At 36.4% G+C, this 26,262-nt stretch overlaps 2 protein-coding genes across 7 annotated transcripts in view; one reads left to right on the forward strand and one right to left on the reverse strand.

Moving 5' to 3' along the window:
• spega (striated muscle enriched protein kinase a) overlaps positions 1-4,374 on the forward strand; it is a 64,840-nt gene extending 60,466 nt beyond the window's left edge. For all 5 annotated transcript variants that reach the window (XM_049479857.1, XM_049479861.1, XM_049479859.1 and 2 more), the window contains one exon: positions 201-4,374. In XM_049479857.1, coding sequence (XP_049335814.1) covers positions 201-444 — 244 coding nt within the window. In that variant the 3' untranslated portion in view covers positions 445-4,374. The remainder of the gene's footprint in view (positions 1-200) is intronic.
• Positions 4,375-5,752: 1,378 nt separating this feature from the next.
• Positions 5,753-26,262, reverse strand: part of obsl1a (obscurin like cytoskeletal adaptor 1a) — a 36,709-nt gene continuing 16,199 nt past the window's right edge. For both annotated transcript variants that reach the window (XM_049479862.1, XM_049479863.1), the window contains 14 exons: positions 25,590-25,865; positions 24,381-24,656; positions 23,291-23,566; positions 22,105-22,374; positions 20,976-21,242; positions 19,924-20,193; positions 18,658-18,924; positions 14,463-14,729; positions 12,498-12,610; positions 10,902-11,055; positions 8,339-8,500; positions 8,073-8,177; positions 7,110-7,376; positions 5,753-6,370 (listed from right to left, as the gene is read on the reverse strand). In XM_049479862.1, coding sequence (XP_049335819.1) covers positions 6,093-6,370; positions 7,110-7,376; positions 8,073-8,177; positions 8,339-8,500; positions 10,902-11,055; positions 12,498-12,610; positions 14,463-14,729; positions 18,658-18,924; positions 19,924-20,193; positions 20,976-21,242; positions 22,105-22,374; positions 23,291-23,566; positions 24,381-24,656; positions 25,590-25,865 — 3,248 coding nt within the window. In that variant the 3' untranslated portion in view covers positions 5,753-6,092. The remainder of the gene's footprint in view (positions 6,371-7,109; positions 7,377-8,072; positions 8,178-8,338; positions 8,501-10,901; positions 11,056-12,497; positions 12,611-14,462; positions 14,730-18,657; positions 18,925-19,923; positions 20,194-20,975; positions 21,243-22,104; positions 22,375-23,290; positions 23,567-24,380; positions 24,657-25,589; positions 25,866-26,262) is intronic.

A 26,262-nucleotide genomic window follows, 5' to 3' on the forward strand; every position in this document is an offset into this window, starting at 1 on the left:
GTTATAATGTATAATAATACTGTATGTGGAACAGAACATTTAAAAATTAAGAAAATACACAATTTCCATTTGATGCAGAATCTGAAAGGGTTATGTTTGTGTCACTTAGGAACTTGATGAGTCTGTGACACACATGCTACCATAGGCTCTTTTGGGTTAAATCTGATTTATGTATATACTGTATTTATATATTTGCCCAGGTCACGACCCACCATTAAAGACTGCTTCAGCCACGCTTGGCTGCAGGACTCTTATCTTATGAAGCTTCGCCGGCAGACTCTGACCTTCACCACCACCCGACTGAAGGAGTTCCTCGGAGCGTACGAGCGCCGGCGCCTCGACTCAGCCACCAAACACAAGGTCCTGCTGAGGGCCTATCAGAGTGGACCTCCATCTCCAGCCTCACCAACTGCACCTAGCTTACCTTCCAGCCCGACCACGTGATGCTCCAGACCAGTACCAGACATCACGTTACAGTACCAGACATCACTTTACAGTACCAGACATCACTTTACAGTACCAGACATCACTTTACAGCACCAGACATCACTTTACAGCACCACACATCACTATACAATACCAGACATCACGTTACAGTACCAGACATCACTTTACAGTACCAGACATCACTTTACAGCACCACACATCACTATACAATACCAGACATCACGTTACAGTACCAGACATCACTTTACAGTACCAGACATCACTTTACAGCACCACACATCACTATACAGTACCAGACATCACTTTACAGTACCACACATCACTATACAGTACCAGACATCACTTTACAGAACCAGACATCACTATAGCATACCAGACATCATGGAGGTCTAATCCTCCGTTCTGCACATCACAGAGGTCAGGACTGGAGAAGCTGAACTGTTTCACAGAGCCTATATAACATTTTTAATGAGTAATGTTACTGTGTGTACTGCTAGTATGGAAGTAATAATCGGTTGAATTGTTGTAGTAGTTTGAAAATCATGGCACAAATGTGATAAACATAGTACTAGTGCATCAAAAAATTAGGATATCAGTGAAAAGTTACTTTATTTCAGTGATTCAGTTGAAAATGTATTTTATTTCTTTTGTTGTTGATGATTATGAAGCTTACAGCCGATGAAAACCCAAAAATCAGTGTCTTAGATGGATTATTAGGTAGATTTCATTTTCCAGCAGGACTTGGCACACTGCCAAAAGTACCAATTGGTCTTATATACTATTCAAATTTTCTGAGACACTGATTTTTGGGTTTTCATTGGCTGTAAGCTTCATAGTAATCAACAATAAAAGAAATAAACTCTTAAAATAGATCACTCTGTGTTTAATACATCTATATAATATATAAGTGTCACATTTTGAACCGAATTACTGAAATAAAGTTGAATAAACGTTTCAATGATATTCTGTTTTTTTTTTTTATATGGACTAGTGTATAGTATATAGCATACAGAGCAATAAGAAACTCCATGTTTTTGGCCTTTGGCTGAGGAATGTATTAAATATTCATATTTATCTATAATTTCAACATAACTCAACAGAGTATCTCATGTTAATAAGCACTGGTAATCACTGCAGAGAGACAGGTAGCATGGGCCTGTGTATGAAGCAGAGAACTGTAATCCAACTCTTTTTATTTTAATCCAGTTTCATATCTGTATTTGCTTTTGTGTTTTTCTTTAGATTTTAGTTAGATCTGATTAAATTAATACATATGCTATACATATAATAAATAAATATATTTGGGAATGTTTGTAAATGTGTTAAATTAAAGGTTTAGAGGAGATAAACATCTGTATACTCTACCTGTACTCTGTGTTTTAATGAAAAGGTTGTTTGATTATGTGATTATAGATTATAAATTATAGATTATAGATTATAGAGAGTGGTTGAAAAAGTGTTCACTGATTGATTATTGGTCATCCTTTGGAAATCAACCCTTTTGCAAATTTGCTACATTTGAGGATTTTCATGATAATCTAGTCTTTTTAAGGGCCCATATTATATATTTCTATTTATCACCGTTGTGTTTGTATTTTGTGTCTATGTATAATGTTTGAGTGGATTTTGTGTATTTAATTTATTTAATTGGTTATAGCATAAATAAATTATGCTATATAATTACTCAGTGGATGTTGCTTACTATGCCTTGTGTTTCTTATTATGCGTCTTCATAATTCAACATAAATGATTTCATCAAATATGAAAAGCCTTCTGGCCTAGATGGAGCAGAACAGGTCCAAACCATGATACTACCACCACCATGCTTCACAGACAGAATGAGGTTCTTATGTGCTAAATTGTGATTTTTTTCTCCCTCCAAACATAATACTAATAATTTCAACCAACAATATATATTTTTGACATTAACATATATATGTAACACATCTATGCAGAGTTATAGAAAATTCTATATTCTAATTATAAATAAAGGGTTTTAAAAACTGTGATATGGGCTCTTAAATGATGTTAAATAAGGGTAAAATGTTTTTTTCTACTGGGTTGAGATCCAAAAGGAGGGCCGTTGATATAGAGTACCTGTGAAAAATTTGGAAACACCTTCTCATTTAATGTTTTTTTTTTTTGGTACAACTTTAAAACAAAGCTTCTTTATAAAGGGTTTATAAACAGTTTATTAAAGGAGTTTATCAATGGTTATACATTAAGTTGTAAATAATAAATAATTAAAAAACATGAATAAGCATTTAATAAACATAAATAGAGAGACAACATTGACATGTATTTAATAAAATAATATAGGAAGTCAGTTTATTCATTTATTATGTTATTATAGTTAAATTAATAAAGTTATTAACAGAAATGTTAATAATGACTGATTGAAAAAGATGAAAAGCAAAGTAATATATGAATCTATTAAGATATGATGTTTAACAGTATAAATTAATGTGGAATCACTATTTAATACATGACAGGCCACTGTTGTCTTTACTATATATGTGTTATAACTGCTTATTAATGGTTTTTAACTTAATTAATAGCTACTAATAAACTACTTTGTAAACTATTTATAAACCCTTTATAAATGAGCCTTATTTTAAAGTGGTATTATTATTATTATTATTATTATTATTATTATTATTATTATTATTATTATTATTTATTTATTTATTTATTTATTTATTTATTTATTTATTTATTTATACACTATAGGTTCATACTGAATATGGTCAAATCTATACAGTAAAACATGGAATTATATACAAATATAATCTATACTTTTTGTTTAAAGCTCACCTTCCGCGAAAATCCGATTTTTCTTGTTTTTTGTGGAATACAGTAGGTCTCTCCGAGTTGAATGTGTACACCTGCACATTAAACTGTTTTGCAGCCCCCATTGTCTGCAGGAGCTAAGCAAAGAAATCCCCCCTCCCCCCTCCGAAAAACGGGTGAATTTTGAATTATCTTTCTGCCTACGTAGGCAGAAACTCACAGACCAGCCCACCTTGGCTCGAGAAACTCCCAGAGGCGGAGCTGAAGCGACGCAACATCACCGCTCATCAGTTAGGAGGTGGGAGGCAGTGAGCGGCAGAGCGGTGGAGGGGCGTCGCAGTGCTCCTAGCCAATCAGAGGAGAGATATTTGCATGCTGTTTGCATGTATGAATATTCATGAGCAAAGCTGGAATCCGGTCATTTTGGACACACCCCTAAAACAGTCCATTAAAAAAGAGCTATACAGAGACACCTGAGCACTTTTTTTTACAAAAACGGCTCACATGTCATTCATTCATACTAGAGACCACAACTAGACATTTTAAAATGAAAGAAAAAACGACGGAAGGTGACCTTTAACACATAATTTAATTTGTGCTTCATATCATAATTCTAATATCTTCAATAGTACCTAAAGAAAATTAATATTATTATATAATGATATAAGAGAGGGTGTGTCCAATCTTTTTATTGGTACTGTGCAGCATATATTGCACAGTGTTGATAGAAGATGTGATAATCATATGTGATATGTGTGTGTGTTTTGTAGATGTGGCAGTAATTCTAAAAGTTCTGTACAGCAGAAATGATAAATTCTATTTATTTATGTATCATATATTTATTTCTGGAGAGCTGCATCCATGTATATTATATTCTCAGTCCGTCAGGCGTTCACAGATCCCTCTTGTAAACAGAACAACATAGTAAATATACATATAAATCAGTCATAATTTCACTTCTTAGTTCTGCTGGGGTTTGTTTTTGTAAAAAAGTAAAAATGTATTGAGGGCTGTTTGAGTGCTGAATTACTGTAAATACTGTCTGTTCTTGTTTGTATTTGAAAAAAAATTGCATTTTGCATTTTTTTGCAACGTGTAATTTGAATTACAGAAGTGTTGAATAAAGAAGAAAGAGTTTGGTTGTTTGGTTTAATATAAATATTTATTAATAAATGTATTTATTGGGTTGAGAACAATCACCAACAATACACACAAACACCAAGAGCGTCAAAATGCAGTTTTAAATTTAAATATTTAGTTTATGTTCAAAGTTTGCTAATAATTACTAATGGCACTGTTGTAACAAAACATTAAAAAGGAACAAAAAATGCAATTTTTCATTTTTTTAAGTAATTAAAATGAGAATTTCTACAAAATGATTTAACATTGTTTTACACTGACATGCCATGAAAAATTGGTATACCTTGGAAAATAGGACAAAATTAACAGGACACAATACTAGTTTTGGCATGTATGTGAGTGTAAATTAAAATCTTGTTGAATTAAATTACATGTGAAATGAATATGCATTTGTGATTCTGTCCTTTTCCTGTTTTAGAATAATAGAATACAAAATACTATACAACATTTTCATCTTAATCACAGAACAAAAAAAATAAAGGTATCAAATATTTTATAGTTTTCCACTTTCAGAAAAAAAAATCTCTTTCATATTACCAGTTTTCCGTCCACTTCATATTTGAAAAAATATTACAAAACCACGTCCCATAAAAATGATACGCCAGATAAAATAATGTCTAATCAACACTCTCTGCTTTTAATAGCTTTCTAAAATAAACGTTTCCATACGAGACTGAATGCACCTCTATTCCACGCAGTACACTGCATAAAATACACTGTACATACATACACTGTACCTAAATACACAAAACCTCTCATTTTAAAGGTTTTATTGCGTTTATACTGATGCTATTCATTCTTACATTCAACTTCCTCAGCATTTCTTCACTTTAGCACACTTTCCTCTCCCAGTTTACCTGATCATTCTCTCAGTGTTGCAGAAACAAGTAATAAAAAACTTAAAAAAAAAGGCACATTACAAGGATGAGAGTTAGCAAAATATAGAAAAAGTATTCAGTATTTGATATAATTTGGATTGGCAGGATTTAGATATCAGGATTTTATCTTTAAATAAAACATAAAAATATATATTTTTAGTAGAAAGCTTTTAGAATACCTTATTTTAGAATACAAAAAAAAAAATCATAACAGTCATTTCTGTAAAGACAATTCTATTCTTCTTATGCACTGGGTTGCCTCAACAATGGCCTTAAATTTCTAGTTTTTAAATAAAATTAAAATATATTTTTCCATTTTTATTTTTTTCCATTCAGATTTTTATGCTTAGTTTTTGTGAGCTGATTTACTGATTGAAAAAGATTTAAAAAAAAATCTAACCTGGGCCACCTTTACCTGCAGGATACTATACATGATGCTCATCTGTTGCTAAGATAGCAATAAAGTCTGACTGAGATTTACTGTTGTCTAGGTTGTATTCAGTCAGTGGAGCTCCTGTATTTTCCGCTGTCAAGATAAAAAAATACGCCAGAAATTTACCTGAACACACCGCATTATCTTTGACTGTTGGTGGGGTGTAAGATAACAATGAGCATAGGAACACACCTTACGTAGAGTGTACAATAGGGTCTATAACAAATTATCAATTATTAGTATTTCAACGTATACTGTCCAATTCTGTCTTATTGACTTCTCAACACATTATACCACTGCATTTTATGATACACTCTCTCTAATGGTTACACAATAACAGAGGGTGGATATCCTGTAAGATGTGGCCACCTGTTTTTAGAGTCTGTAGGATATTATGTAATGTTTTATTCTTCAGTCACTCTGAGAGCAGCGCAGCTCTTGGCTTTCCCGACAGTGACCTGCACCGTCCCGCTCATCTCCACGCTGGTGCTCTTTAAGGTGAGGGTGTAGACGTTCCCCCGGCTCTCCAGACGGATATCAGGACTCTGCTGAAGGGTTTCGGAGTTCAGGGTCCAGACTGGAGGTTTCATTAGAGGTACGGACACCTCGCACTGAAACCTCGCCTCCTCAGGAGCGCTCACCTCCACGTCCTCCAGCTCCCTCACAAACTTGATGGACTGAGCTGAGAGGACAAATTAAACATCATCAATTACTCAATTACTCTGAATAAACAGCACAATGAATTACAGGGGTTTGACAATGAAACTGAAACACCTGGTTTTAGAGCACAATAATTGATTGTGGTGACGGACAGTTCTGGTGGAAACAGGAGAGTTGAGGTGCACATTGAATTCTGCGTGATTTGATCAGCCGTGGTTTTATGTTTTTTGGATACAATCCGGGTTAGCACCCGAACATCCCTTTCAGACAGCTTCCTCTTACAGCATCCACAGTTAATCCTGTTGGATGTGGTTGGTGCTTCTTGGTGGTATGCTGACATTACCCTGGATACCGTGGCTCTTGATGCATCACAAAGACTTGCTGTCTTGGTCACAGATGCTCCAGCAAGACGTGCACCAACAATTTGTCCTCTTTTGAACTCTGGTATGTCACCCATAATGTTGTGTTCATTGCAATATTTAGAGCAGAACTGTGCTCTTACCCTGCTAATTGAACCTTCACATTCTGCTCTTACTGGTGCAATAATGTGCAATTAATGAAGATTGAACACCAGGCTGCTCCAATTTAGTCATGAAACCTAAAATCACACACTAAAATGATGACAGGTGTTTCAGTTTCATTGTCCAACCCCTGTATATATGCCTTTTATGTTGCATGTTGATACTAAGGGTATATATATTGCACTGGCACTGGAAGTTATGGTTACTAGTGAGCATAAAAAATATCAGCAAAATACTTACCTTCCACCAGCAGCTTGGCGGTGGACGTGTGCTCGCCCACCTGGATGCTGTAGGTGCCCTCGTCCTCTACCGCCACCTGGTGGATGACCAGTTTATGGTAGCATCCCTCCGTGATGATCTCCATGCGCTCTGAGGACTCCAGCTCCTCGTCCCCTCTGTACCAGCTGACCTCACAGCGAGGGTTAGACACGGTGCACTCCAGGATCACGCGGTGCTTCTCCAGCGCCGTGCGGTCCCTCAGGGGACGGACGATACTCGCAGGGAGCTCTGATAGAGACAGCAGTGATTCAGGAGTCTCAATGTCAATATTTATTTACTATTGATCATAGAGACTATAAAAGGAAACATAAGGAATCATGTAGTAACTTAAAAAAGTGTTAAACAAACCAAAATATTCTAGGTAGCTTGTGGTTTCATTCCTGGGTCGGTCCTGATGAGTGCCACTTCCATCATTATAACGTTTTTTAAAGGGGTCCTTCTTGCGGTGACTGCACTTGAGGATACTTTCAAAATTCTTCTTTTCATATTAATTGATAATTAATTACTTAGTTTTTTCTTTACTTAGTTGAGTAGTTCATGCTTCTCATAATCTGGATTCGAACAATACTCAAATATTCACTACTCACTGTATACCTGTAACTCTACCTCTTCACTACTTTACTGTAACTGATGCTCTCAAACACTTTATTAAGAGACAAGAAATTCAAGTAATTAACTCTTGATGAGTTCAGCACAGCTGTTAACTGAAAGCCTGAATTCCAGGTGACTCTACCTCATAAAACTGACTGAGAAAATCCAGCATGTGTAAAATATAAAACATATTCTGATTTGTTTTATCTTTATTAAATAATTCCATATGTTTTGGATGACTTTAGTATTAATTTACTAAATTATTAGCAGCACATTTCATATTTATAAAACAATATATGTAGTTTAAAATCAAAAAGTTAAAAGTTTTAATACCTTGCACCTCAAGGTAGGCAACTGATTCAACCTGTTTGGAGACGAATTTGATTTCTCCAGCATCCTCTGAAGTTACGTTGCAAATAAGCAGAAAGTGCTTTGTTCCTATTAGGAAAAAGAAAATACAAAAACAGAATATTAAAATAAACAGTGAACATAGACACAATCCACAGAGACACACAGGTTCTATGTCCCATGATATGATCAGACATGTCAGTTTAAGTTTATATGTTAATAATATAGTGAATATTGTGGGATGTACTGACCCTCTCTGCGGGTTTTGATGGTGCTGCTGGGTCGGATTTTGTGGTCGTTCTTGTACCAGTCTCCAGGCATGTCCTCCATAGACACCTCACACATAAACACAGCGTTCTGATCCTCCTTAATGTATAAATCCTCCAGCTCAGTCACGATCTCCAGCTCCCGCTCTGAAACACACACAACACCAAACCATCTAACCATCTAATCATCTACTGCTGCCTCTTATCTTCATTAACCTCCTAAGACCTGGACTTTTGCTTAATGTGAATTTTTCATTTCTCCTTGCTGTTATTTGGGATTAGTAGAACTTAACAACTATTTATATTTATTTATTAAACTTTTATAGCAGAAGGATAAAGTATAAACAGAGAACAGAATTAAATTGTGACATAAAAAAAAAGAATTAAGAATTAAGTGACAAAATCATTCCTCCCCCTCCCTTAAAAACCCTACCCATACATACAAATAACAAATAAGCAATAAAATGGTAATAAAAAGTAATGCACGCTACATAGAATGAAGCCACAAATCAAATTAAACTCTTTTGAGCTACAGAGAAGTTATAACTTATAACCTAAAGATAAAATGCTTTATGGCAGAAAAGAATCCCACACGTTATGGGATAACTTTTAGATTACACATTCCACAAATGTAGAAAGCTCATTATATATTTCAAACAAAGATCTTAAAAGTATAAAAACTAAACTTTTTTTCTCTTTGAATAAAAGTTTATATTTATTTATATCAAAAATGCATAAAAATGGAGTATAATGCATGCCAAGTAAAGCTAAACATGTTTTCATACGGACATGCACCTGGTCACCTGGATCACTGACTACCTTACTGGGAGACCACAACATGTCAGGATCAGGGACTGCTCCTCTGACACAGTGATCAGCAGCACAGGAGCACCACAGGGGACTGTTCTCTCTCCAGTCCTGTTCACACTGTACACATCAGACTTCAAATACCACTCGGAGTCATGCCACATGCAGAAGTTCTCTGACGACACTGCAATCGTGGGGTGTGTGCGTAATGGTGATGAGAGGGAGTACAGAAGCCTGGTTGAGGAATTTGTGATGTGGTGCAAGATGAACCATCTGCAGCTGAACATCTCCAAAACCAAGGAGATGTGCATAGACTTCAGGAGGTCCAGGCCCTCTGCTCAGCAGCCAATCTCCATCGAGGGGGTCAATGTGGAAGTGGTCAAATCCTACAAATACCTTGGTGTGCACCTGGACGATAGGCTGGACTGGTCAGTGAACACTGACTCCCTCTACAGGAAGGCCCAGAGCAGACTGTACTTCCTCAGAAGGCTTGGGTCCTTTAACATCTGCCAGAAACTCCTGCTGATGTTCTACCAGTCTGTGGTAGCCAGCGTCCTCTTTTACGCTGTAGTGTGCTGGGGAGGCAGCATCAGCAAGAGGGACGCTGGACGACTGAACAGGCTGGTGAGGAAAGCTGGTTCTGTGTTGGGACTAGAGCTGGAGTCCTTAACACCACTGGCAGAGAGGAGAGCCCTCAGTAAGCTGCTGAACATCATGGACAATGTTCACCACCCTCTGCACAGCACCATCACCAGGCACAGGAGCTCATTCAGCGGCAGACTGCTGTCCCAGTCCTGCTCCACAGACAGACTTCGAAAGTCTTTTGTCCCTCAGGCCATAAGACTTTTCAACTCATCTCAGCACAGCAAACTGAAGACTCTGTGACACCTTTTCTTTCCAGCAATTCTGGCCACACCATGGACATACCCCCATCTATGGTCACACTATCTTGCTGATGCCCATAACACTATTTTTATAGTTCTACCCTATTTTGCACTAGTAGTTCATTCACTAGTTCATTCATCTACTGTTTACGTATCATTTGCACTGCTACATTTAAATTATTATATAACTGTGTTTGCACTTTCTGTATGGCGGACATCAGTTATCCTTATACTTACTTTATGCACATCAACTGGTGTTCGCTGTCTATTGTGTTCAACTGCACTACCTCCATTTTACATCACACACACACACACACTAAAGACTGTACTTTTATAATTTCATTTTATTTTTTATTTTGTTGTATTTATATGTATCATTTATATTTTTTTTAATCTTTTTGTAACTTTGTGTACTATACACACCTGCTGCTGGATGTCAAGAATTTCCCCTCGGGGATCAATAAAGTATCTATCTATCTATCTATCTACAAAAATAAGCTAGTTTTAAAATTAAAATTGTATGATAATGTTTATCAGGTCTGTTTTATTTAATATATATATATATATTTTTTTCTAGATTGGATGTAGAAACCTTCGATTGGGATTCCTACCATCTTACCATCTTACTCTCAATCACTTGAGTGTAATGTTGTGATGTGATCACTAGATGGTACAAGCATTGTCTCCATATGAGGCCAAGGGGTCAACTGTTAAACAATTATGTATATCATGGTGCAGGAAAGCAGAAATACAATGTCCTCATATGAGCATTATAATTAAATTAAACACATAAACGTTACAAATACTCATTCAGGCTTTTGATCTGGGTGTTTAATGGGTGTTATAGAAGTTGATACCGTAGATTTGGAGAGTGCAGGAGGTGCAGAGGTCGCCGGTTTCGCAGGTATAAACGCCGGAGTCGCTCACGGTGCTCTGCATGATCTGCACACAGCGCTTCCTCCCCATCGAGTACACCCTCACACCCTTATCCGACTTCAGCTCCAGACCATTCTAACATTAGATATGAACAAAAATCACATTTCTGTCAGAATAAAACCTTGTATCTCCATTAGGGGTGGGACAATATATTGGTATTTTGAAACTGTGCTTTATATTCCCTAACGAAATCCCTAACAAATCTGTGGTGAAGAATATTGGCTGTTAGAGTCTGTAAAGCACCAGTAAATCTGTAATTGCTTTATTTAATTGATTATTTAGGAGTATTTTACCCTCTTCAGTAACACAGATGCATGTGAGTATAGCATATTTGGCGACTTTCTGTCATATTTAACCCTCCTGTTTTGTTCTGGGTCAATTTGACCCGTTTTAAAGTTTGAAGATCTAGGAAAAGTTTGAAGTTTGAAGATCTCTTCTGCTTGCATTAATTAGTGTAATCAACAAATAATATCAAAATGGTTCATCTCACATATTTGAAACCACCTCCTACAAAAACTAAAACAAAATTGCAATGTTATGTAACAATATTATGGAAAACTATTGTGTTTTATATCTTTATGTCTTGGTCTTTTTTTGTGTAAATACATTTTAATGAAGAATTAGTGATTTATCCTAATTAAAGCATTACCTGTTAGAGGTAAGAAACAGCATTGCACTAAATATTGATGGAATAATTGGTAACAGAGTTAGCAATGAAACATTTACACTGATTATTAGGATTTTTTGGTGAATTCAGACATTTTTTTATATAATTAAACATGTACTGGGTCAAACTAACACAGGAACACTATTACTGAAAAATGAACATAATAGGAGGGTTAAAGTTAAGGTGAATTAATTTCATTGAATTATTCTGGCTGCAGAGATCTGAGTCATTTTAATAACATGTAAAAAAAAAAAAAAGGAGAAACGATGTTTTTGTCTGGCAGTAACAATATTTAACACATATATAAGTGTAAGTGTATGACCAGAGTACGGTGGCCGAGAAAGCCCAACGCAGTGCAAATTGAAAAGCGCTGCAAAAGCACAAAACACATCAACACAGGCGCAGCAAATAGAAAAACGCGCTGCAAATAGAACCACAACACAACGGAATTTTCCCAGGGGACCTTAAAAGATACTGTACCAGCTAAGCTGCGTCTTCAGTAACGTCTCGGACTTCACTATGTGTACAAAGGACAATACGTGGCAAACAAGGCGTTTTGTGAAGCAGAACTTTTAATAAACATAACTTACTTTTCAGAAGCTTGTTTGCCACTTATTGTCCTTTGTATACAGCTGGTACAGCATCTTTTAAGGTCCCCCGGGAAAATTCCGTTGTGTTGTGACTCACTTCCATTGTGTTGTGGTTCTATTTGCAGCGTGTTTTTCTATTTGCTGCGCCTGTGTTGTAATTTTGATGGATGTGTTTTGTGCTTTTGCAGCGCTTTTCAATTTGCACTGCGCTGGGCTTTCTCGGCCACCGTACCAGAGCAATGTTGAGTGATCTGCAGTACCTTCAGCCATTTAACTTCCACGTTTTGTCTGGACAGCTCGCACTCCAGTGTGACCGGAGATCCCTCCTCAAACCGAACATCTGACAACTTCTTCAGGATCACCACTGGAGTCTCTGCACAACCAGAAAATATATATTTATATCTTTCTCAGTAACAGAAGAACTGTATTGTAGAAAAAAAAAAAACATTCAGTAATTCACTTGTCATCTCAAGACAGAGACGGAGAAAAGATCCAGACTAAATGAAAAAGAAAATTAATTTAATTTATTGTACATATATTATCATTCATTATACAGGATCTATGAATACAGTGTCGGGAAAAGGTATTTTCTCCAACAAAAACAAACAAACAAACAAACAAAAATGTTCTGCCTAGTTTGTGACCTTAAGCTTAGGTGTACTTGGGTTCTGCAGCAGGATAATGACCTGAAGCACACCAGCAGGTCCAGCTCAGAATGGCAAATAATAATAATAATAATAATTGAAGGTTTTGGAATGGCCTAGTTAAAGTCTGATTGAGATGCCGTGGATGAGATGCTTTTTTAACATTGTAAATTTAATATTGAAGACTATATTAAAGTTTTACAGGAAAACAAGCTGAATTATTCTGTAAACTAAAAGTGTTAAACAAAGCTGATAATGTTCAGAAAAAGTACTTCTTCTAAGTAAATTTTCATGTCTTTAATATTAAAAATATATATATTTTTAGAAAATTGTTAGAAATTTTGAGAAAAAATAAAAATAAAAAAAGGAAACACTATGTGCAATGTTTTGCTAGTGGAATGGCCAATAGGCTTCAGTTCAGCAGTTGTGAGTTATATATATATTATATTATCTTTATTATACACTCACTGCTGTTTGATTATTATTCAAACTATTCAAAGCATACAGGCCAGATTCCAGAGCTACATTTAGAGTTATGTGATGAGTTATGTGATGAGTTATGTGATGAGTTATGTGATGAGTTATGTGATGAGTTATGTGATGAGTTATGTGATGAGTTATGTGATGAGTTATGTCAGGATGCTGTTACTCTTTTGTCCTTCTGACTAATGAGAGCTGCTGGAAGACTGACGTCAAGCTCCTTTAATGGCTCAGCTGTATCTGAAATATTGTGTGACTCATAAAAATATTCAGAGCTCAGGAGATTTCTGTGATGCTTTAATTGAGGTTTTTATTTTCTGTGTGTAAAATTCTGTTCTACAGGAATAGAGTTGTTCATTAGCATAAACCTGGCAATACGATGTATACTCTTTTACAGGGGCCATGATACAATATGCTGTGATATATTGTGATACTGCAAGCAAGGAAATGTATTGTTTATTTTTTGTTTATTTAACAAGAGTTAAGTCGTATTATTACAAGATAAAAGTCTTAATCTTGCAAGATGAAAGTTAAAATATTATGAAATAAAAGTTTTAATTTTACAAGATTAAAGGCAAAATATTACAATATTAAAATTTTAATATTTTTTAAGTAACATTGTAATATTATGAGACAAAGGTTGTAATATTACAATATTAATGTCGTAATATGACAAGATTAAAGACTTAATACAACAAAATGTAAGTCATATTATTACAAGATCGAAGTTATATAATATTACAAGATTAAAGTCATAATATTATGAAAATAAAGTCTTAATATTATAAGATTAAAGTCATAATGTTACAAGTTTAAAGTCCACATATCACAAGATTAAAGTCATAATATTATGAAAATAAAGTCTTAATATTATAAGATTAAAGTCATAATGTTACAAGTTTAAAGTCCACATATCACAAGATTAAAGTCTTAATATTACAAGATTGATGTTGTAATATTACAGGATTAAAGAACCTAACTTTATTATTCCAAATGTAGCATTAAAACAATTATTATTATTAATATGCAATAGTGCATATTGTATCATAACCTAAATTAAAACTCTAACTAAAATCCTATCATTTCCAGTAAGTTACTCACCTTTAACGTTGAGTCGGGCGGTGGACCGGAGCCCTTCTGCGGTGAAGGTGATGGTACCCGTGTCCTCCAGCGTGAGATTAGTGAGCGTGAGTCCGTGCACGCTTCCGTTAGTGCTGACCCGGAACGTGTTGTTGGGTTTAATCCTCAGTCCGTCTTTCTGCCACACGCCCTCCACCTCCGCGTGAGAAAGCTCCACCTCGAACGAGGCCGTCTCCCTCTCAAACGTCTCCACGTCCTGCAGACCCTTACGTACGCTGATCTTCCTGGCTGTGAGAGATCAGAGGAAACAGATTTATTTAAAATTAAATCTTAAATTATGATTTAACAACTACAATATTCATAATAGATGAACAAGATAACTTAAAAATACATTTTATTATTAAGCATAGTGTCTTATACATTTACCTAATTGTACAAGAAATAGGTTATTTTAAAAATACATTTGTTTACCATGAAATATAATTATTAATTTTTTTCAGAGACGTAAGTATTTTTTTTGCAATGTTGTGTGATTCCAAATCCCATCTATGCTTTAAGAATATAATAATATAATTTATAATATAAAATATAATATAATTTTTAATTTTTAAGTAACATAAATTTTAGTTGTGTCCCTGTGTTGTGGTATTACTCAGTCCTGTTACCGTAACACATTACCCTGATCATCTGAAACATCTGGAACATTCTACAACAGGAAGTCACACCTACAACAGGAAGTGACATCATCAGCTGGTTCTTCTGAAGACCACAGGAGGATCAAAATTAAGTTCCCTCATTAGTTTTTTGGAATATTTGATCTTATTGTAACGATGACTGAGGGGGAGCTCAATCTCAAACTCAGTCCTGTTACCTAAATTAATTCCTACATCTTATTTGTTTATTTATAAAAAAAAATTGGTAAAAAGTTTTGGGAAAATCACTAGAATATGCTTAGTGTCCTCATGCTGTTAGCATAGCCGCCATTTAGCTATTTTTAATGTTTTTGCTAATTCTATGGTTCTATGGTCTTCCTGTTAGGGCTGTTGGGATGAGGAGAAACCTGTGCACATTTTAGTGTGAGCCAGATACTCAACACCCAGCTTATCGAGATTCTTAGAAAATAGTATACTGACCTGCTACCCTCTGTAACTTCCACTGACCACAAAGCACTACAGCAGGTGGTCAAAGCAGCCCAGTGGTTGCCAAATATTCATGACATTTACAGTACACCAATAAGCTCATGCCATAGCCCTGTCTGAACAGTTATCAGTTTTCTCTGTAGAGTTTTAAAATACAGTCTAAACGTGTTTCTAAAAGGGTTGCGTACAGAAGTACAGAAAAGTTTAGCTACTTTATTTGATTTGCACTTTGCATTTAGGCCAAAAAGTTCTACTTTTGCTGTGTTCCTACATGACTTGTAGCTACAAACAGCAAACAGCACTTTTTATTTATTTCTTTTAATCAAAATTTTCTTCTTCCACTTTTCCATAAAGGCCAGATTTGAGGAGCGCACAACTTTTAGTTGTCTTTTGGACAGATTCTTCTGATCCACCTGAGCTGTGGATCTCTGCAGCTCCTCCAGAGTGACCATGGGCCTCATCATTAGATGCTTTTCTAGGCAGTTCTTTCCTTGCTCAATCTGTAGGTTTGGGTGGACCATGGTCATGTCTTGGTAGGTTTGTAGAAACAGTTGTAGAATATTTTTTCATTAATTTTTCATTCATTGGTTCATTGGTTTTTGGATGATGGATTGGGAAACAGCGATCCTTGGGGGGATCAAAGCTTAAGTTGTGTTTTTATAACATAAACCTGCTTTAAACTTTTATCTCTACAGCTTTATCTGTCTGGTGAGGTCCTTGGCCTTCATATTATTTAGGTTTTCAGAGGTTTCAGAGTAAGTGCTTTAGTGCACTATAGCATATAGTATACTTTAATCTACTTTATTTTCACTAGAGTTGTGCACCAACATGGTGTGTGTGTCTAATATGCATCATATCCAAAAGCAGTGTTAGCTAAGCCCTACTACCCTTTCTGAAATGACATACTGCGGTTTCATCAGTCTCCCCTCACACAAACAGACTTTATCCAGCCAGCAGGTTGAGTTTATTTTTATATGTGATAGCACTGAGCTACATGCCTTTAGCATTAGAGGTCAGACACATACTCTGAAGCTGCTCTCAGGGTTTAGTAAAGTTTTTTTTTTTTAAGAATACTACATATGCTGTTTTTTGGAAACACTTTCTACGAATGTCATGTCTATCATACCTTATAAACATGCTAATGACACATTATAATGCATTCATAAAGCATTTTATTAACATGGTTATAAACATTTAAAGAAATGTATACAATATTATAGCTAAAATTATTTTTAACCTCTCATGAATTACTTATAAAATACTTATGTCAAATATTATATTAGCTTATATTAATTTAAATGCACTATAATATAATGCATCATTGTACACTCTAAGTAAAGTGACAGATGACCATAGTAGAAATATATTATTAGTAACAGATATATAATATTTTAATCCAGATGAGTAACCTATTGCAAGTACAACTGTTTTTTTTTTACATTGTATACATTTTACCTTAATGTTTAAAAAGGGATTTAGAATTATATTTTCTGCAGTAACTCAGGAAACATTCTTAATTTAAGCTTCAGACAGTATTTTCTTACTCTAGCTGTGTGGTTCAATATAGAAATCTGCCCATCCCCATTTCCCCAGTCCAATTTCCACACACAGGTTTGCCAGGTATAGAACACAACAGCACACAAACAGAGTGTTGTAGCCATGGAAACGGGTGATCTGGCTATTTTCTGCTGAACGTGTAATCACTAAGCTTCAGTAAGGTTTGCCAACCATAGATGGGTAATTTATCACTTAGTAGAAACATGAATTTTGGACATTTAAATGTAATTATATATTCACTGATCAACTATAGAACAAAACTTAAAATCTGAGTCACTTTATCCTTATAATGTGAACATAGACTTGTTTCCAAACGGACTGGAAAGTAAATAGTACGTATGGAAAGATATTATCTGTTAACATTACTTTAGAAAACGTATGTTTTTACGATATATTTCCCGTAAGATCTATTCAGTGTTGCCTTAAATAAATGGATGTTTCTTAATGTAGAAATACTGCACTGCACAACACCACTGCTATTTATAATCACTGAGGAAAACACAGAAATGGATATCAGATCACCTTCATATTTAGAGCTTAAGTAGGCCGAGGCTGATCTGATATCCTCAGATGAATCATCAAAACTCTCTGTACCTTTAGCACATTCATCCTCAGAACTCTTACAGAATTATTACACTACTGTCAGTGATGTATTGTATTGCACTTTTCACTAATAGAGAAATATTGCAGTTCTTGCAGTTTGATTTATATTATTGTTTTTGTTATTTTTATTATCAGTCATTGTATTTTTTTGCAGTGAATTTGGTAGATTATTATATATTGAAACCAATTCCAGTTCCAGATTGTTCAGTCTAAGTGTGTGTGTACAGCTATTTAAACAATTATACAAATACACCTGTAACACTATTGCAACCACCACAGGATACCACAACAACCAATGAGCAGCAAAATGGCAAATGCCTGGAATACCATAGCAGTTGCACTCACCTACACCATAGCACAAAACCACATCAACCAGCAAACAACCACAATATCAGGAAACACCATAGCAACCAATGAGAAACACCAAAGCAACCACCTTGAATACCACAGGAATGACCTAACACACAACTTCCTAGCAACCACCTAGGATACTATAGCAGGCGCTAACTACTTCCAAGCAACACCATGAAGTCGTCTTTGAACCTATTAGCAATACCATAGCAACTTTGATAATAGCCTTTGATAATACAGAAGCCGCTAAACCATCACTTATCATTTAACACCATGACAAGCCCTCGGAAACCATTCCAAATACATAGATAAAGCATAGCAACCACCTAGGATACCACAGCAACCATTTAGCAACTCATTTGCAATCAATTAGCAACAAATTAGCAAGATGAAAGCTCCAGGAGTACCACAGCAAGAACACATAAACTGCCTGGATATGGGAAGTTGTTGAAATAGTTGTTGAAAATATGAAATTACATATATTTAAAATGAAATGGTTTAAGATAATCGTCATGATTGGTTCTTTAAATAACGTATGTTAATTTTGCTACGTAATCCACACTTACGCTCCACGTTGAGTTTGACCTGGGTGCGGTCGTGCAGGGTCTCGCAGCGGTAGGTGCCGCGGTCGGACAGGCTGAGGTTGGTGATCTTCAGGCCCCTCCTGCGGCCGTTCAGGATCAGCGTGTGCCGCGGCCCCGGCTGGATCACCACGCCCTGCCGCATCCACTGCACCTCCCCCGACTCCAGACTGACCTCCGTCTCCAGCACGGCTTCTCCAAACTCCTCCGCCATCACCGCCTCCATCCTCTTAGTGAACAGCACCTGAGCCTCTGAGAAACAGCAGACCCAGAAGAACTGTGAAGATGCTGATTTTCAAACAGCATTCATGAAAATTCATTCATTTTTTGGTGCAATTTGTTAAGTAGCTGATATGCTTTTTCCATTTTTTCCATTTTATGGCTAATTATTACTGAAACAATTAATACATCCATTTTAAATGATGAAACCTTTACTAACCACATTATCTTATATCTTATTTATACCATTTTATCACATGGAGACCACTTAAAAAATTATCAGTTTATTTGATTTTAACAAATTGAAAACCTAATATATACAGATATATAATATATAAATATAATCAAGAGGAAGATGGATGATCACAAGCCATCAAACCACCAAACTGAACTGCTTGAATTTCTGCACCAGGAGTAAAGCAGCATAAAGTTATCCAAAAGCAGTGTGTAAGACTGATGGAGGAGAACATGATGCCAAGATGCATGAAAAAAAACTGTGATTAAAAACCATCAGGGTTATTCCACCAAATATTGATTATTTCTGAACTCTTAAAACTTCTTTATGAATATGAACTTGTGTTCTTTGCATTATTTGAGGTCTGAAAGCTCTTTCTCATTTTCTGCAATTAAAAGCTCTAAATGACGATATTTTTATTTGGAATTTGGAAGAAATTTGGGAGAAATGTTGATTAATGTTCATTTTACTCAAACATAAACCTATAAATAGCCAAATCAGAGAAACTGATTCAGAATCTGAAGTGATCTCTTCATTTTTTCCAGAGCTGCATATTATACCAAAAACTGCACTCTAAGGATATGTTATATACATGTCTAGGAAAAAAAGAATTGCTATGATTCAGCTTTGATCCAACCCAGGCAGTGTAAACACATGTATCAGTGTCCTTCAGTAATGCAGACACTATAAATCATGTTTAGTGAATGCACTGGAGTAACCCCGCCTCCGTACCTCATGTTTACTCTGTGTGTCCAAGAAACTCTACTTCCATAAATCAGCCCCTCGGCTTCACTCACCCTGAACCTTCAGACTGGCTTTAGAGACGACCCCCTCGGCCTCGGCCGTGATCCTGGAGGAGTCCAGCAGCTGCACGTTACGGATGATCAGCGTGTGGCACAGGCCGTTCTGCTCGATGAAGATTCGCTCGCTGGGTTTGATGATCTCTCCGTCCATCAGCCAGACCATCTGAACATCATCCGGAGACACCACGCACTTGAAGGTGGCCTCCTCGCCCTCCATCACGGTGGTGTTGTGGAGCTCGGTGAGGAACTCCACCACACGGGGCACTGTGGGAAGACGGCTCATGATGAGAGTGTAAATGTATGGGCTTATTTTAGTGATCTATAGTGCACTGGTCAATTGTGCATCGTGTAGCTAGGTTTTTAGACATGTCGGTGAGCTTTGGTATAATGAGGGTGAAAAAAATGCGCCTTATGACGTGCAAAAAGCATTAACTAATTCTCTTAATTAATCATGGGTGTAGTTCATTTTAGGCGTAAAGTGAAATAAACCAATCAGTTTGCTCATTAAAGGGAACAGCAATGTTTTTCTATTCTTTATGCTGTTTATTTTTTATGTAAAAAAAAAATTATGGACTTGTTTGTGTGTGTGTGTGTGTGTGTATAGCTATCGAAGGGTGTACCTATGCTGAGTGCGCTCCTGCACGGCTAAGATATGATTGGGTGTGACTGACTGTTGACTGTTGTCAGGGTTTTAATAAGTCAATTGCGCACCTGCATTTCCCACCGCCGAGACAGAAACACAACATATATTTACTTCCAAACCACCACACCCATCAGTGTAGATACTGTATATTTCTAAATTCAGATGATATTTTAACAGCGCTGGGGTGTGAACCGTGAAAATAGATTGCTGATGATTGGTCGGTGTAAGTTAGTAACAATCATCGTTCTTAAATCACTTTGATGTAGTGCACCTTATGTACGAAAACAGACCAGAAAATAGACGTTTACTGATAATTAATAAGCCTTATAGTCTGAAAAGTACGGTACCGTCAGAAGCCTTTCTCAAAAGGATATTTGCGCTCTTACACTAGCAGCCTACTCACGCTCCACTCTGATCCTGGCGCTGGTTCGGTCGTCTTTAGACTCGCAGGCGTATTCTCCAGCATCCTCTTTGTTGACTCGGTGGATGGTGAGGCTCCTCTCGGTGCCGTCGGCCCGGATGGAGAAGCGGCGGCTGGGGATGATCTCAATACCGTCCTTCAGCCACTGAACATCAGCCTTCGCCTTACAGACCTCACAGCGCAGAGTGATCATACCGTCCTTATGAGCCACGCTGTCCACCAGCGGCTTTACAAACTTTATACGCATTTCTGTAAGGATCCAAAACACACAATTAAAAAATACATGGAATCAATCACAACTCAGCTGTAAAAAATGTGATAGAACAATGATAGGATTTTTTCAGGTACCATATACCAGCTACATTAAACCACACTGAATGTGTGGTTTTGAAATTTTGTTATTTTAAATTTACAGCAGCAAACGTAAAATTCATAATAACCTCAAAAGATTAATCTGGCAGCTGGTTTTTACATTTGTGTCCAAATTCCTTTGTGAATATACCAATAGAAATGCTTCAGAATTCTCAAAGTTAAATAAAATATTTTTTACATTGACTATATATGTTTAGTCAGGAAGGTAAAATTCCTATTTTGGATAGAAATTGGACTTATTAGAGATGATGATCTTACTCATCAGTCCTCTATGGTCCAATTCTTATGGTCTTTTGCAAAGTTTGGGGCGGATCTTATTATATTTGCTTCTTACTGATTTGCCATTTGCCATTCTTTTTGTAGGTTACTTAATGTCATCCTGCAGTTTCTGACTGACATTCTTCATACAGGAAATAGTTTGAAAAACCTGCAGAACCCTCTTAAAAATGTTGGAAACGTAATCAATAGGAAGAAGAATGATCTTTAAAGTCTTTATAAAACAAAATTAAATTGCTTAATTTACTCAAACATGAACCTGTAAATAGTAAAATCAGAGAAAGTGATAATTTCTCTATTATTTTTATCAGGGAATATTAAAACTCCACCCAGATATGGAGTTGAACCAAAGACTCCAGTGCTGGGAGGTGAATGTGTTCACCATCAAGTCACTTTATCACCATGCCGGTCTTAGCCAATGAAAAACCTGTACAGAATTTAAAGAGTTTAAAATCCTGCAGACCTTTCACCAGCAGACTGAAGTGCAGCTCGTCTGTATTGGCATCACACGTGTATTCTCCAGCGTCAGATCTCTTCAGAGGGTTGATGGTGAGAGTGCGCGTCAGGCTCTGGCTGTCCGTGTAAAAGCGTTCACCACTGACCGGCGTCCAGTCCTTCATCCAGCGCACCGGGGCGTTGCTCCTGGACACCACGGCCGTCAGAGTGACGCTCTCCGCCTCATAACCCGTAACCATCACCATGTCCTCCTTATCCAGGAACTCCACCGGAGGCTCTGGAGGACGTGAAGATTCAACACATTTATTTATACAGATATTTAACACCTGAAGCTCTGAGAATATAATATATAATATATACAATACAATACACTATTCTCTGAGTTATGTGTTATGAAATATTTATAAAAAATAATATAATGTAATGATTGATGTGAAATATGAGGTATTCTAAATATTAGTCTTATAATTACTTCATTATTCTGTTTGTTTTCTTCCTCTTATTTATTTAAGAACAATTTCTCCTGTATATTATGCTAAATATCTCCTTGTGGATTTTTGCACCTCATTAATTATTATATGGCCCTGCTTGACAAAGTGCATGAATTAAAAATGAAATGCATGAATTTTTGGAGATTTATGGAGAGATAGTCTGCAACTGTAAGTTAGTACAATACATATTTTACATATATATATATATATATATATATATATATATATATATATATATATATATATATATATATATATATATATATATATGTAAAATATGTATTGTACTAACTTACAACATATATATATAGTCATATATATATAAATATGTTGTAAATATGAAATATGTTGTAAATATGTTGTATATATGTTGTATATATATTAGAATTTTGCCTAGTTATTGCCATTTAATTATCAACTATATATCAACTATATCAACTATATAACAAATATATATTTTCCTTACTATTTTCCTTACTATTATATTGTATATTGTTAAAAATGCTAAAAATGCCTCAGAATGCAGGAAATGGCATCTAATTCACTAACAGCCCACACATGCTTTTCAATTTGGCACTAATTCCTCTCCATATATAATTCAGAAGATAAAATGTATTAACCATTTTTGTAGAAAAGGGCAGTACATTTTTCAGTATTGTGATCTGTATTAAAATGGATTGAAGTGAGGCTGGTTTTCCATACCCTGCACTTTAATCACAGTCAGCATTTTATCATCAGCAGCATCGCACATGTATTTCCCGGAGTCGGAGGGCTGGATGTTGGAGATGGTGAGTTTGCGCAGTGTGCCGTAACTCTCGATATTGATGCGAGAGTCAGGAAGCAGTGGTTTCTCGTTAAAGAGCCAGTGAACAGGTGCGTTCGCACGGGACACCTCGCACGCCAGGATCAGGTCATCACCTGCCACCATTTCCTGGACATCAGGCTGCCCTGAGTTTCCCAGAATCCTCACAGGAGGCTCTGCGGGACAGAAATACACCAATACACAATCCTCAACTTCTCAGAATATACGGGTACATACTGTATACAGCAGCTGTGATATAATGCATTTATAAACATAAAAGAACAAATGTATGGAGTGCTTTCGATTTTTTAGCATGCTTAAAAACTTATTTTAATATCCAAAAAAATAAAACCTGAGTAAATATAAAAGGCAGTTTTTAAATGATGATTTAATGTGAAATGGGCTGTTTTGTTGTTTTTGGTCAGCAGTGGTTTTTGTCTTAAAACTCTCCCTTGAATACCATTGAATACCAAGTGAGATCCTGCATTTCTTTAAATAAAGTTGTTTTGGGGTTTTTTCTGACCTCCTGGATGAGTTGTTCATGCCCTTTTGGAGTAATTTAGATCGTTTGGCCGGTCACTCCTGGGAAGGTTCACCAGTGTTCCATGTTTTTCCTCCATTAGTGAATAATAGTGAATCACTGTGGTTCTTTAGAAATGACTTTATATTATAACCTTTTCCAGACTGATAGATGAGATCTTTTATCTGCTTCATGTTGTCAGACAGCTTCTATTTAAGTGATTTCTTGATTCTACAGGTTTGGCAGTAATCAGGCCTGGTTGTGGTTAGTAGAGAAATTGAATTTAGCTTTACAACACAGTTAATTTATGGTGCTAGGTCTGGGTTAATTTTTTCCTTAATAAATAAAATCATCATTTAAAAACTGCTTCTTATATTTAGTCAGGTTATCTTTTTCTGATATTAAAGCTTTTTGATAATCTGAAAAATGTAAAAATGCTTTTTTTAGGCAACTGTATATGTTTTTTTTACCTTGCACAGTGACATGAAATGAAATACTGTCATCTTTCGCATCCAGTAAATATTCCCCTGTGTCCTCCCGCTCCGCACAGAGGATCACCAGAGTTCTGAACGCTCCTTCCTCCTCGAAGCAGAATCGCTCGTTTTCCTCGATACGCCCTCCATCTTTATACCACTTCACTTCACCGTTAGGTCTGGACAGCTCACATTCCAGCACGATGTCATCCGAGAGCAAGGCCTTGTACTCGGTCTTTATCTCATCTTTCTTCAGGATTTTAAGAGGAGATTCTGATAAGAGTATAAAGAAAGACAATATCTATTAAAGACTCAATCACAAATAAAGACAAATCAAGTGTCAATTACAATACAAGTTACTTTATATCAGTAATTCAGTTCAAAATGTGAAACTCTATATATTATATAGATGTATTAAACACAGAGTGATCTATTTTAAGCGTTTATTTATTTTATTGTTTATGATTATGAAGCTGACAGCCAATCAAAACCCAGAAATCAGTGTCTCTTTTGTTTGGCAGAGTGGGCAGTGTGCCAAGTCCTGCTGGAAAATGAAATCCACATCTTTATAAAAGTTGTCAGCAGCAGAGGGAAGCTTTAAGTGCTGTAAGATTTTGTGGGAAAACAAAACTGCACTGACTTTAGACTTGATAATAAAACACAGTGGATCAACACCAGCAGATGACAGACATGTCTCTCCAAACCATCACTGATTGGTGGAAACTTCACACTAGACCTCGAGCAGTTTGGACTGTGAGTCTCTCCAAAGTGTAGGAATGCATCTACACTGAATTTGCCAGTGGAAACACAGGTGCGCCACTGACTGATTTAAACCTGGACAACAGTCAATAGTCACTCATCCATACTTATCGTAGCTCTGCAGGTACGTCGTGCGTGAGGCACTCACTGGCTTGTATTAAACACGATGCACAAACACTACAAATATACAAGCAATGCATGCTTTTTGCATTTGCACGATACTACCAAAGACACACTGACACATCCTAAATCCAGCTGCATGATGCACGGTTGACGTCTGGCCTATAGATTGCTAAAAAAAGGGACTCATAAACTTATTAAAAACTATATGCACTCTAATTGTAGGTACTTGGACAACATATTAGCTATAAAACTACATTTGTAAGTGAAGCACACATATGATTGTTGCAATAATCCTGGAACGTGATTGAAGCAGTTCATGCGTACCTGTAATTTTGAGCTGGAAGTCCATGGTGTCGTCTATAGCGTTGCAGGTGTAGAGGCCGGAGTCTGAGAGCTTTGGCGAGTGGATGATCAGTTTGCGGATCAGGCCGTCTACAGTGATGGTGATGTTGCTGCTCTCCTCCACCTTCTCTCCATCCTTCATCCAGCACACATCAGCGTTCTCTCGAGACACTTCCAGCTCCAGGACCACAGCTTCTCCGGCAAACGTCTGCATGATACCATCTATCTTCTTAGAGCTGGAGAGTTTTACAGGAGGCTCTGAGATACAAAAACACCAGAGAGGATGAGAGACCAAGTTCTGGACCAGCTGTCTGAGTTCATTCAAACGAATTTGATAAAAAGAAGCTCTTCACTGGTTTTAAAGGAGCTACCAAAATTACCAAATTGGTCATTTAGTGGTTGCTATGGTATTCTAGGAGGATGCTATGCTGCTGTTGTGGTATTGCTATGTGGATTCTATGATATCCCAGGATGTTGCAATGCTGTTGCTATGGTATTGCTAAGATGGTTACTATATTGTTGCATGTGTGGTTGATATGTGGATGCTATGAAATCTCAGGATGTTGCTATGCTGTTGCTGTGGTATTACTATGCAGATGATCTGGTATCCCAGGATGTTGCAATGCTGTTGCTTTGGTATTACTATGCAGATGCT

This window comes from Astyanax mexicanus, chromosome 5 (genome assembly GCF_023375975.1).
Source record: "Astyanax mexicanus isolate ESR-SI-001 chromosome 5, AstMex3_surface, whole genome shotgun sequence".
NCBI classification, from domain to species: Eukaryota; Metazoa; Chordata; class Actinopteri; order Characiformes; family Acestrorhamphidae; genus Astyanax; species Astyanax mexicanus.